This window comes from Artemia franciscana, chromosome 3 (genome assembly GCF_032884065.1).
Source record: "Artemia franciscana chromosome 3, ASM3288406v1, whole genome shotgun sequence".
Taxonomy (NCBI): domain Eukaryota; kingdom Metazoa; phylum Arthropoda; class Branchiopoda; order Anostraca; family Artemiidae; genus Artemia; species Artemia franciscana.
This window is the reverse complement of record NC_088865.1, coordinates 53,937,217-53,951,698: the sequence shown is the minus strand read 5'-3', so window position 1 is coordinate 53,951,698 and position 14,482 is coordinate 53,937,217. Positions and strand designations below refer to the sequence as shown.

The 14,482-nt window shown below is 37.2% G+C and overlaps 1 protein-coding gene across 2 annotated transcripts in view; it reads left to right on the top strand.

Moving 5' to 3' along the window:
- The window catches only part of LOC136025417 (uncharacterized), a 101,285-nt gene extending 88,367 nt beyond the window's left edge, over nucleotides 1–12,918 (top strand). For both annotated transcript variants that reach the window (XM_065701440.1, XM_065701439.1), the window contains exon 6: nucleotides 10,340–12,918. In XM_065701440.1, coding sequence (XP_065557512.1) covers nucleotides 10,340–11,478 — 1,139 coding nt within the window. In that variant the 3' untranslated portion in view covers nucleotides 11,479–12,918. The remainder of the gene's footprint in view (nucleotides 1–10,339) is intronic.
- Nucleotides 12,919–14,482: the final 1,564 nt, after the last annotated feature.

Sequence of the window (14,482 nt, the reverse complement as noted above, 5' to 3'; positions counted from 1 at the left end):
CACACTGTTTTCAAAGGTTGTACTTCCTGAGGCGAATAGCGTAATCTTGCAGCCTGTCCGTATACCGCTTACCGTGAGGAAACTTGGAAGGCAGCTTTGTGATCTTTGCAAGAAGAAACACCTTAGATCTGATGATGCTCCAACGTAATTTGTCAGTCCTTTCAAAAACTGTACTAATAACACTGAAATTGCTATCAGAGGAAACGATATAGCGTTGCCTATAGTAAAGGCCATACGACTCCAATGTGTTATTAAATAAAAAAAAATAGTTTTTTAACTGAAAGTAAGGAGCGACATTAAAACTTAAAACGAACAGAAATTACTCCGTATAGGAAATGGGTTGTCCCCTCCGCAGTCCCTCGCTCTTTACGTTAAAGCTTTTAATTGTTTTGAAAAGCAGAATTGTGGCAAAGAGCATCAAAATTTCGTTTTTAGGGTTTCGTTTACTATTGAGCCGGGTCGCTCCTTACTACAGTTCGTTACCACGAACTGTTTGATTATCTATTTTTTTCCCAATAGGTACTTCATGTGGAAGGGGTCATCGTATAAACTTCAAAGAAGGTTCATTTGATTAAAAATCGAGAGTTTTAGCGCCCTTTTTAAGCGTCAAAAGTGATCAGAGGGAACTAGCCCTCCCTTCCACGCCCAATTTCCCCGAATACATCCGATAAAAATTTTGAGGTAGCCATTTTGTTAAAAATAGTTCAAAATTAGATAAGAAAAACTTCGGTGTTGACACAACCACATAGGGCCCTGGTGCAGGTGTTGTAAGTTATACCCTGGGGGCAAATATGGTTCTCATAGAAGCGATGATTGTATAAACTTCAGAAAGGGCTCATTTGGTTGGATATTTAGAAGTTCTTGTTCACTTTCCAGAGTCAAAAGAGATCGGAGGGCAAGCGTCTTCCCCCCCTCACTCCCTTCCACTCCCAAATGCATAAGATAAAAATTTTGTGATGGCCGATTGTTAAACTTAGTTCAAAGTTCAGATAACAAAGTTCCAATATCGACATGGCCCCTCAGGACCCGTGGGAAGGCCTTGTAAGTTATGCCCTGGGGGTATATATGGTTTTTATTGAAGAAATGTTCATATAAACTTCAAAGAGGGCTCATTTAACTGGAAATTGAAACTTTTAGTTCGCTTTTTTAGAGTCAAAAGTGACTGGAGGGCAGCTATCCTCCCTCCCACTTCTCCCCTGAAATTCATCAGATAAAAATTCTGAGATAGCCATTTTGTTAGAAATACTTCAAGGGTCAGATAACAAAATTGCTTGTGTCAACACAACCCCCATGGCCCTGTGGCAGGCGTTGTAAGCTATGCCCTTGGGGTATATATGGTTCTTATGGAAGGGATGCTCGTATAAACTTCAGAGAGGGCTCATTTGTTTCAAAATTGAAAGTTCTATTTCAATTTTTGAGAGTCAAGAGATATCGGAGGGCACCTAGCCCCTCACCCGTTTTTCCCAAATATATCAGATAAACATTTTGAGATAACCATTTCAGAGGCAATGCTATAGTGTTTCCTAGATTAAAGGCTATGCGGCTTCAATGTTTTATTATTAAATTATTTTTTCTCCCAGAGGCACTATATATGGAAGGGTTCGTCACATACTCTTCGGAGGGGAAAAATTCAATTGGCAATCAGAAGTTCTAGTAATTCTTTTTTGAGAAAGTAAAAATTTTGAGATAGCTATTTTGTTAAAAATAGTTCAAGGATCAGATAACGAAGGTCAGGTAAAGATTATGTGTCGATATAGCCCCCAGGGCCCGGGTGCAGACGTTGTAAGTTGTGCCCCGGGTGCATATATAGTTCTAATGAAAGGATGCTCGTATAAACCTTAGAGAGGGCTAGTTTGATTGGAAATTGAAAATTCTAGTTCAATCTATGAGTCAAAAGAGATCACGAGGGTAATTATCCCTCCCCGCCTTTCCTCTAGAACCCATCTAATACAAAAATTGATATAGCCATTTTGTTAAAAATAGTTCAAAGGTCAGATAGGAAAAATCTTGGTGTCGATACAATCCCCTAGAGCTCGGGATAGGCGTTCCAATTTATGCCCTGGGGGCATATATTACTCTCATGACGGGATACTCGTATAAGCTTCATAGGCTCACTTCATTATAGGCAGAAACTCATCAGAGGGCTCATTTGATTAGGTATTGAAAGTTCTAGTTTACCGTTTAAGAATAAAAAAAGACCAGAGGGCAAATAAACCCCTCCCCCAACTCCCTTTTTTCCCCACCAAACCCATACGATACACATCTTTAGATAGCCATTGTTTCAAAATAGTTTAAAAATTAGATAGCAAAACCTCCGGTGTGGACACAGCCTACCAGGGCCTGGGGGAAGGTATTGTATGGTTTTTATCGTTATGTATGGCATTGTATGGTTTTTATTGTATGGTCATATGGTTTTTATGGAAGGAATTTTCATATAAACTTCAAAGAGGGCAAATTTGATTGGAAATTAAAACTTTTAGTTCACTTTTTAAGACTTTTTTCACCAAACCCATCCTATAAAAATTTTGAGATAGGCATTTTGCTGGAAAAAAAAGTACAAAGTTCAGATAAGAAAAACTCAGGTGTCGAAAGAAACCCCAAGGTCCCGGGGGCATGCGTTGTAAAAAAGGTAAAGGTAAAGGATACGGCATTAGACTTTACAGTCCGTACCGGCGGTGCTGATCTCCGTTTCTTGGCCCTTCAGCCAGGAAGTGCAATGGGGGGTTGTGGGCCAGCCATCCTGTGCTTTCGCACACCCTTCCTGTTTACCTTCCCATGCGTTGTAAGTTATGCTCTGAAGGCATATGTGGTTTTTATGGAAGGGATGCTCGTATAAACTTTGTAGAGGGCTCACTGAATGTTCTAGTTCACTTTTTAAAAATCAAAACACATCAGATGTCAACTTGCCCTCCCCCCCGTTTCCATCCCCTATTTAGCCCCTCCCCCTTCTACGCCCTATTTTCCTCAAACCCATCCGCAGTCTGTTTTTAAATTGTTCAAAGATCATGTAACGAAAAGTCCGGGGTCGACACAGTCTCTCAGGGCCCGGGGGTAAGTGGGGACAGGCGTAGCCATTTTTTTTTAAATAGTTCAAAGATTTTATTTATAAAAAAACTCTGGTGTTGACACAACCCCTCAGGACCCGGGGGCAGGCGTTGTAAGTTATACCCTGGGGGGGGGTCATTTAATTGGAAATCGAAACTTCTAGTTCAATTTTTAAGAGTTAAAAGAGATCGAAGGACAGCTATCTCCCGCCCCACGCCCCTTTTTCCTCAAATCCATCAATAAAATTTTGAGATCGCTATTTTGTTAAAAATAATTCAAAGGTCAGATAACAAAACCGCGGTGTCGACACAGCCCCCAAGGGCCCGGGCAGGCGTTGTAACTTATACCCTAGGGGCATATATGGCTCTTATGGAATGGATAGTCATCTGAACTTCAGAGAGGGCTCATTTGATTGGAAATTGAAAGTCGTAGTTCAGTTTTTGAGTGTCAAGACACTGGAGGGCAGCTAGACTCCCCCAAGCCCTTCTTTCCCCAAATGCATATGATAAAAATTCTGAATTTTGTTGAAAACTAATCGAAGGTCGAATAATAAGATTTCTTGTGTCAACACAATCCCCAGGGCCCGGGCCAGGCGTTATAAGTTATGCCCTAGGGGTATATGTCGTTCTTATGGAAGAGATGCTCGTATAAGCTTCATAGTGGCCTCATTTGATTGGAAATTGAAAGCTACAGTTCACTTTTTAAGAGTCAAAAGGGTTATTAGGGCAAGTAGTCCCCCCTCCACGTCCTTTTTTCCACATACCCATGCAATAAGAAGTTTAAGATAGCCATTTTTTTTAATAGTTCAAAAACTCCGGTGTTGACACAACCCCCTAGGGCTCAGGGCAGGCATTCCAAGTTATGCCCTGGGGTATATATTGTTCTTATGAAAGAGATTCTCGTATAAGCTTTATAGATGGCTCATTTGATGAAATATTGAAAGTTCTAGTTTACTTCTGAGAATCAAAAGAGGTCGGAGGGCACCAAACCCCTCTTCCTCCCAATGCCCTTTTTTCCCCAAACCCAACCTATACAAATTTTGAGATAACCATTCTTTTAAAAATAGTTTAAAAATTAGATAACAAAAGCCCGGTATTGACACAACCCCCCGGGGCCTGGGAGGAAGGCATAGTAAGTTATTTCCTGGGGCGTATATGGTTCTTATGAAAGGGATGCTCGTATAAAGTTCAGAGAGGGCTCATTTGGCTAGAAATTTAAATTTTTTAAGAGTCAAAAGAGATTGGAGTTGAACTAGCCCCCCCCCTCCACCTCCTCGCTCTATTTTCTCCAGACCCATCCAAAAATTTTGAGATAGCCATTTTGCTAAAAATCTTCTGAAAAACTTCTGAAAAAACTTCTGAGTCGAAACAAACCCCGAGGGTCCGGTGGCAGGCGTTGTAAGTTATACTCTGGGGGCATATATGGCCTTTATGGAAGGGATGCTCGCATAAACTTCGAAGAGGACTCATTGAATATTCTAGTTCACTTTTTCAGAGTCAAAAGAGATTGGAGGTCAAATAGCCCCCTTCTTCTTCCACGCTCTATTTTCCTTAAGCCCATCCGATAAGAACTATAAGAGGGCTATTTTTTAAATAGTTCAAATATTATGTAACAAAAAGTTCGGGGTCAAGACAAGCCCTCAGTGCCCGGGGGCAAGTGGGGCAGACGGGGGCAAGCGTAGCCATTTTCTTGAAAATAGTTCAAGATTATATAGCCAAAATTCCAGTGTCAACACATCCCCCCAGGGATCGGGGGCAGGCGTTGCAAGCTATACACTGGGGGTAAATATGGATGTTATGAAAGGGAAGCTCGAATAAACTTCAGAGAGGGCTTATTTGATTGGAAATCGAAAGTTTTAGTTCAGGTTGGAAATTGAATTTGAGATTTTTTAAAGGTGTGATCATAGGCAGCATATTAGCCCTGCCAAAGTAAAGAGCGATGTTGCCACTGTGTAATATTCTTTTAATAAGGTGTTTCGTGTAGAAGGAGCTGACGTAGATATTTGAATAGAAGCTCATTCGAAACTGATAGTTCAATTGCCTTTTTTAAGAGTCAAAAGTGATTGGAGGGCAGCCATCATTCCCTTAATACTCATTATTTCTCTGAAAACCTTCAATCAAATTTTTGAGTTAGCCATTTAGAGCAGCAGAGTTGAAAGGTCCAGTAATTCCGCACTGTTATGTATAAGCTTACTTAGTCTACTTTTTCAAATTTTATGTTGGAAAGAAACTGAACTTTAAACAAATTCTTTAAAATAATAATATCGCTGAAAGGTGTTTTCAAAAAATTGTTTAGGCAAAATTTAGCTAAGGTTAGGTTAGGTTGATAATATTGGTAGTGATAATATTGCAATTAGTCTGTTGCCTATAGTTTCGAGATAATGCTGTGAAAATATTTAAGCATAATATGATTTTACTCGAAATATGAAAAATAGATTCTAAAAACGTGTTCAGCCCCAAAAAAATTTATCCTTTCTAATAAACAAAAGCAAAAACTTGGCAAGAGCCAGAAATAATTTTTAAGCATAAGGTAGTAAAAGCGAAATTGTTTGTCTTTATTTTTGTTTTGTCATTTTGGTGGAATCAAAGAACATATGTACATTAAAGCCGAAACCTATAAGAAAAATCTTTTAATTATAAGAATAAGAAGTATCAGGCTCATTGCTCTTCAAAAAACTCTTTTTCTTTGGTCACAAAGTCTACTGGTAAAGTGTCGTACATGAGGTTCCTATAGAAGTATGATATTGTTCGTCATTTGTCTTAAACTCCAGAATTCCAAAATGTTTCTCATACCGAATTCAACACAGCCTAACTACAGAAAAACTACATTTTTCTAATCAATGCCTCATTTGCTTCATATCTTTAAAAAAAATTGCCCCAGTCAAGCATTACTTCTTTCTTCATTTCATCTACTATCATTGGTATTTTACCTCTTGCACCCCGTATAACTCTAACCCAACCTTTTGGGATTTTGACAAGGATACCAGACGTGTTTTTCCTGCTCAATTTGGGTAGATCACTGTCCCACTCTAAGTGGGTATGACCTGGCTCTAGAAATTACTCATCGGTATGTTACAGGTTGGTAACATGGCCAAGTGATATTTATTATTAGAAAACATATTTGACAGAAACATATTTCCGTTTTGTGCGCCACAGGTGTCATAATAAAGAGTCAGATCTTCAAAAGACTCAGCAAGATTAGAGGGGCCGAGGAACAAGCATGCAGCTACCTCACTGACTTTTTCCCCATTACCTCATACCAAAGGTACTTCACAGAACTGTGTTTCCTAATGAGAGATAACATTAACACAATATTGTAGGTACAAAGCTGCCGTTTATGGAAAATAGGTTTCGTTTTAAGATCTAATGTTGGTAAGCACTGCTGCAGTTCATGCTCCAGATATCCTATTTTCCTTTATTCTTTGCTTGCACTGTAGTCTTTTAGACTCAAAAACATTCTTGTGTAATGGTCTCTGTGTCTATAGCTTGTTTACTCCTCTCCAGAATATTTAAGTTTCTTTTTCTCCACAAAAGTAATGCCTTTCGGTTTCCTTCCTCTTCTCTTTGTTTTCTCGATTCTTTCGTCAGGATGAGTACTATAGTTTGGTTCTTTTTCAAACCCTCTTCCTTCAGACACTTCATTAGCCCTAGATTCCTGAATGTTTTTCTGCCAGCATTTCATCATTCCTCTTGAAGACAGGCTTATTTTCTGGCTCATATTCAGAACCTGGTGCATTTGGGTTCTGATATCCTGGTTCATTCAGGTTCATTTTCTCTGCTTAGCCCAGGGAGGGGGTTTGGCTTACGTAGACTGAACACGTTTATACTTAATTACAAATGTCTGAAGTGGGACTGGGTACGTAAATCCAAATCTCTAGCTTTGGCAATAATGAACTAAAAAGTTTGGTGACTATACTAACCGACGTAAAAAAAAAAGTTTTAGAGATCATTCGTAATTCCATTTTGCAAAAAAAGTGGACTAAACACGTTTTTGCAAAATGTAGGGAATTGTGTCTTATAAGATTCCAACTCCCTCCCCCACCCCAACCCTCGTGACAAAGGATGTAAGCTATGTAATTCGTCCATTTTTCATGTATACATGTTATTGACAAAGGAGGGCAAAGCAAATTTCAAAGAAATAAGTAAAGTAAAGGTGAGAAAATGAAACTGAAACAAGTAAAGGGCGAGGAAGTAAAGATCAAACTTCATTTGCTTTCCGAAAAGACAAAGGGCGTTCAGTTGAGTTTTACAGAAAATGTTTAGGGGAGTGTTGAACTACATCACAGCACTTTATATGCATACGGGTTGTCAAAAGGGCCTAACTGAGGAAGGACTGAATATATTAATTTGGAATTTTAGAATCTGATAAGGGAGATAATCAATCGACCAAAAAGGCAATCTTTGCACGCTAGTACTACTACTACTGCTAAAACTACTGATAGGACTACTGCTATTGCTACTACTACTACTACTACTACTACTACTACTTCTACTACTACTACTACTACTACTACTACTACTACTACTACTACTACTACTACTACTACTACTACTACTACTACTACTACTACTACTACTACTACTACCGCTACTACTACTACTACTATCGCTGCTTCTACTACTACTACTGCTACTTCTACTGCTTCTACTACTGCTACTACTGCTACTGCTATTACAACTACTACTACTACTGAAAGTACCACTACTACTGCTATCGCTACTTCTACTACTACCACTAAAACTACAACTTCTGTTACGAGTGCTTTTGGCTTCTGTAGCCAGTCTTCTTTCTCTTTGTCGTACCAATTTTACTTCTGGAAATGTTCCTGAGGTATTTTCTGGGGGAAATTTTCTGCAGGGTTGGAATTGTAAGGAGGATTTTCTCATTGGGAGAGATCATCCATGGGAGAAATTTGAAAAGGAGGAATTTTCCATGGGAGCAATTTTCCAAGGGGGAGCCTTGATACAGGGAAAATGTTCCATAGAGGGGGGATTTTTAACATGATCTGAAAAATATCAGAGATTAAAGTCTTCTTCAAATGATATTGGGCTAAGGAGAATTTTTTGACCTGAATCGTCCACAAAAGTGTTTCCCTGGGGAATATTCAGTGAGGATAGAATTGTCTTGGGGTTATTCTCCCAGGAAGAGGGGTGAGGGGTATTTGGCGTGGTAAGAACTTTCATGGAGGAATTTTTGGTAAGGGGGGGGAGGTGAATATTTCAAGCATGGGGAGTCAGATTTCACGACATTACTTAAAACATGATGAAAAAAAAATTATCACTGAAAGTAAGGAGAAGCATCAAAACTTAAAACGTACAGAAGTTAAGAACGACTCCCAAAACACAAGTAAAGTTTAATTAGAAAAAGAATCTGATTTAAAAGAGCTAAGAAACTTTCACGTAAAGTGTGAAGTATTGAGGAGGGTGCATCCCACCTCCCCTCATACACGGAATAACTTCTGCATGTTTTAATATTGCTCCTTATTTAAAGTTGAAAAACTTGTTTTTCTTATTTTAAAATGACCTGAACACACTTAGGGCATTTCAATTAATTTTAAGTTCCTCCCAGAATTGGCCGAAAGTGTCAACATAATACACTTAGCTCAAGTATTACAACTAGTAATAGTAATGGTACTAATAATAGTAGTAGTAGTAATAGTCGTAGTAGTAGTAGTAGTAGCAGTAGTATTAGTTGTATCAGTTGAAGTAGTAGTGGTTTTCAAATAGTGCCTTTTTGTTAGTTCAACATCCCCTATAGCATACTTTTAAAGTTTTAAATTAATACACTAGACTAATCCTGGGATATTGCTGATACACCCTTCTGACAAGTTACAGGCCCAGAGTGTTTTCTTATTTAGTTCAACTTCCCCCTAAACTTTCTCTGAAAGTTTCATCTTCATACTCTTAGCCTCAGGAATAGTAGCCAAAGCAGTTGTAGTGGCTATAGTAACTAGCTGTAGCAATAGTAACAATAGTGGTAACTTGCACATAGTCCCTTTGGTTAGTTCAAAATCCACCTCAGTATACCCTGGAAGTTTCAGCTTAATGCTCAAAGATGTTCCTATAGAATTGCTTGCGCACTCTTTTGACATTTTACATGCTCTTTGTGTAGTCTGATAGTAGTAGGAGATAGTGATAGTTGAAGAGTATAGAAGAGTAATTTTAGAAGAGTAAGAGTAATGTTGAGTAAAAGCGGTAGTATTAATAGCAGTAGTAGTAACAGTAATAGCAGCAGTATTAGTAGTAGCTTTAATATGCACATGTTGTCTTTTTGGTTGTTTGAACATCCCTCTCGTCATACCCTAGAAGTATCAACTAAATACTCAAGGTCGTTCCTCGGATTTTGCTGATACGCCCTTTCGACAACCTGTATACACATAATATGTTTTAGTTTATTTAGATTTCCGCCTTAATATCATCAGCCTTAGTAGTAGTCAACTTGTATTGGCAGCAGCAGCAGTGGTAGCGGTACGAGTAGTAGTTGTAATTGTAGTTGTAGCAGCACTAATAGTAGTTGTAGTAGCTTGCAAATATCAGCTTTTGGTCAATTGATTATCCCAGTCCCTACTCCCCGACAGGTCCGACTATACGCCCTTTTGACAACCTGAAAGCACAGGGTATTTTATTTAGATATCCCCTTAACACCCTCCAAGACTTCACCTAAACAACCTTAACATTTTTGGACACAAAAGGTCAGACACGTCCTCTTTTCCCTGTAACAAATCCTATATGTAAACAATGTATAAATAGTATAAGTTACAGCCGTTGCCCCAAGAGATATGGGGAGATCCCTAGAGACACAGTTTTTGGACGTTTTAACTTTGTTGAACATGAGGGGTATCTCAAATTTTGATCAAATGTTTTTGGTGAAAAATGGTGCGTGGGAGGAGGGTTGGTTGCCTCTAATCAGTTTTTTACTCTTGAACAGGGCACAAGATCTTTCAATTTACAATCAAACGAGCTTCTTCCAAGGTTTTATGAGAGCTTGTTCAATATAAAGTGCCTTGGTGAAAAAAAAATATATAAATAAATAAGCAATTTATCGCGCTCACTTCTGTCTTTGATTTTACTGAAAATGAAATGTCGTTCGGTATTTTAATTGATCTTAAACAAATTATAATAAAGCATTTCTATGAAGATAATAAAAGAAATATAAATGAAGATAACTTTTTGTACTGAGTTAGTGTAATTTTGTAAGTTAGTGTAATTAGCTAGTGTAATTTTCTCATTATTCGTGCATTGGATAAAATAAAAAATTACTTCAAATTCTTATTTTTTTTTCTTTCTGATTACAGTTCAAGAAGGATCTTCATTTCCTGATCATCTTGCTGGAAGCAATTTTGTTGCTTCCCAGTCTCAAAGATATTTTCGTCTTGGGCAACCAGATTCGCCAGCTATTGAGGAAGATTTAATCAGTACAAAACCTACAGAATCTCCAACAGAGGTTACAGCAAGTGACCATGTGGCAACTGATAGTTTCACTACTTCAAATATTGCGTTATCACAAGCATTGTCTAAAGAAGAATCATCTACTTTAAGCACTCATAGTGCTTTTGATGACGTACAAGCAGAAAGAATTACTCTGACAAAGATACTAAGTCCAAAACTGTCTTTATCAGAAGATAAAAAGTTAATTTTTGAGAAAACCGGAGCCACAACCATAATCGCAACTACAGTCCCAAATGATACAAAAGACAGTTCTAAATCAAAGTTGTCATCGTTAAAGACAACTGCTCACCAACAAATAGTAGAAACAACTGCCAAAACTAGCATTACAAACATTGATGATTATGATGATGAGTATGAAGAATATGAGGATGAAAGTGAAAGTCATGAAGATATTCCAAAAGAAGCTGTAAGTCTATTTGATACCGAAATCAATGAAACAACTGAGCCTAGACCAGGTACCTTGGAGCATGAAATAATTTCTATTGTCGATGCTTACACCAATGAACAGCTTCAAGGAAAACTTGAAACAAAACAAAATGTACCAAGTACCTTAGAGAGTGAATTTGTTTCCATACTTGATGCTTATACTAATGACCAGCTCAAAGGAACGCTTGGTTTTACAGATGACAATAAAGAAAGTCACGACCATGAGCTAGAACACCACCACCACCACGAACACAATGATCAGAGAGAGGGTAATACTCATGAACATAACGGCCATGGTCATGGTCCTCAAATTCTTGCTCTTCTAGACATGAGAAGGATCTTTTTTATACCAGTTGAAGATCATACGATGCCAAATTTCGAAAAAGATGTAATAAATGTAAAATTAAATGACATTGATGAAGGTCCAACGATGAAATTTGATCGTAACAGATTTTTCTTGAAAGCTGGACGGTCAATACTTTTAAACCCACAATGTCCGCAGTGTCATCCAAGCTTTTTGCAGCCTGGTCAGTGCATACCGTGTGTTGTTATTCGCTAATGGTTGTCAAAAGGACTACTAAAAGCTTTCCTCCATGGAGATGCTTAACAAAATTCCACTAAATACAAAGATTCTGTTTATGAATGATGTTTTTGGTAATTAGAGTAAGTGGCATGTGCTGTGCTTCATTTGATACCAGATTTGTGAGATCTTATTGTGCTTGCAGTTGAAAACTAATATCGCGGAACATAAATTCTAGTAATTTAATAAAAAAAAAGTCAGAAAAGTTGGAAGAATTAGCTACTTTGTAAATTGTGTAAATACATTTTTTCTATCTTACAGCTATAGGGATATACTAGAATGTTTAGTGTTTGTCAGACACGCAAGTTTAATAATAAATAAATGGTTTTAAATCGCGTATTTCAAAGAAATGAAAGTAAGAGACTGTGAAAATAAAATTCAGAGTGATGTAGATATTTCCGTACGGTTTACTCATATAAACTGAAAAAATAATTATAATTTTCCGATTGGTTTTAGAGCAAACCACTCAACTGAGCATTCGTATGGCACTCTTTTGAATTGATTAATCATTTTGAGCTGTAAATCGTCTTGTGAATTGTACCGTCTCTGGTGTGATACCTGCTTCTCAGTTTCTCAATGTATGAAAAGCATTCGACTCATTAACACACAAGATCTTTCTTATAAACACAAGAAACTATCTTATTTGACATAAGAGGCAACACTTATTCTTTATTTCTATCATCTTTTTTGGTCGAGTAATCTCGATTGATCTGTTTATTTTAACCCTTTTAAAATTGAGTTTCGTGCTACACAAGTCTGTGATGGGTTGATTTGTTTTTAACCTAGTTAATACCTCATAAATACGGTTGCAAATTTAAAATATATCACTGGCCGTCGCCTTTGTAAGAGTTCATCTTTTTCGGATACCGTTTTTTTTATTTTGCTGATGAATGTGCTTTCAGCACAGCCAACATACTGAGTCTGATCTCAGTTAAAAGATAATTGTCGTTTTTGTAAGAGTTATTCAAAGATTTGATGTTAATTACCTTGCCTTAAATGTTGTAAATTCATGTTTTCTTATTATTTCAGGACTTTTAAAGACTAGTTCTGGCTTAAATGGAATGCCCGTATCGAGATAATCCCTTATTTGACTATACATCAATACTATCGATTTCTAGGCCTTAATAACTTATAGCAGATTTTTTATTTTCTGAAGAGGTATATGTCAGAAGAGGTCTGATTCGCACAACTAACCAGAAATAGCTAAAAGCAGAGAAGCTATCCGCTTATTAGATACTCTGTTTTGGGACTACTCTATATCGGCATGTGCAGTTGCTTTTCTGAAAGGTGTTTTGTTTTCGATTCAAGATATATACTTCTCATCATGTATATTTGCATTTAGTTTAGTTTTGCAAAATATTTATACTTACTAATTAAGAAACCTTGATTCATTTCTATTAAACAAGTACTCTATATTGACTTGTGCAGTAGCTTTTCTAAAGGGCTTTTCGTCTCCAATTCAAGAAATATACTTATCATCATGTTTAGAAAAAGTTGCATTCAGTTTAGTTTCCCAAAAAATGTATACTTACAAACTAAGAATCCTTGTATAATTTATATTATATTATGGCGATAGCTCTGCTTTGTTTAGTTATACCTTATACAAAGCTCTTATTTTGTTAAGAGGTACATTTCACTAGAGGTGCAATTCACTCAAAAACCATAAGTAGCTAAGAGCAGAGTAACTCTCCACTTATTAGATACTTTGTTTTGGGACTACTCTATATCGGCTTGTGCAATAGCTTTTCAGAAAGGCCTTTCGACTCAGAATCAAGAAAAATACTTCTCATCATGCTTAGAAGCCTTGCATTCAGTTTAGCTTCCCACAAATTTTATACTTGCCATTTCAGAAACCTTGTATAATTTCTGTTATATTATGGTGATAGCTCTGCGTTGGTTGGCTATGTCTTATATAGAGTTTTCATTTGTGAAGAGGTATTTTTCAGAAAAGGTGCAACTTGCTCAGCAATCTAGGAATAGTTAAGAACAGAGGAGCTCTTGGAGTATCAGACACTCTGTTTTGGGACTACTCCATATTTGCTTGGGTTTCATAAACTAAAAACTGGAGGGAAACCTTCTATATTTTTTTTTTTTACGCAGATGAAAGTTTTCCTCCTATTAGTGATGTTAGACATATTTATGAGAAACCTTGAGTTGAAAGTGTACTCATGAACTCTTGCAGCCAAGGCCCTATTTTGCTAATTGATCACTATTCAACTTTGGCGAAAAAAATACTTAATAATATTTGGTGGGACAATGAAAATACAAATTTAACGAATTTCTCATTTTCTACCATATCTATATTGGAAACTTCACTGGTATTTTGGAAAGAAGAGAGGAATAAGATTAAAACTACGTTTGAAATCTCACCGAATCCTCAATTTTTGTTCAAATTTGTGGTACGATTTTTTATTTTGATTTGACTTTTATCATATTTAAAAACTAGACATACCACAACGAGTTTTCCTTCTCAAAATTTTCAAATTACACTACTGAATTTTGGACCTTCACTACCGGATCTTGGAGCTTCCATCTAGACCGGATAAAAATTTTGGACTCTCTTAGATTCCGCTGTAGCTACTCCGTTTATTCTTAGATTCAGTATAATTTTAGACTTTTGGTCCATCTTTCACAAGTCTACAAAAATCTCGAAAATTTTGTGGTACCACCCCTATTCCGTTTTGACGCTCCTGCCTTTTACGATTGCTGGATTTTAATGAGTACAACAGGAGGTGTAACGAAAACACAAGCACGGAGAGAAGTGAATACTGCCTTTCATTGAAAACAAGATATTAAAAGGTCGGAAAAATTCTGAATCCTGCAGATTTTGAGTGTTGCTGCTTATATCACGACTCCCACGACATAACGTATATCATTATGTAGTATACTCCCTCAGACTTTTAAAGGACTGGGATAAACTTGTCTGTTTATTCTGATTCTAACGAAAGGTCACTTGAGGCGTTTTGAACAGATTCGAAACTCG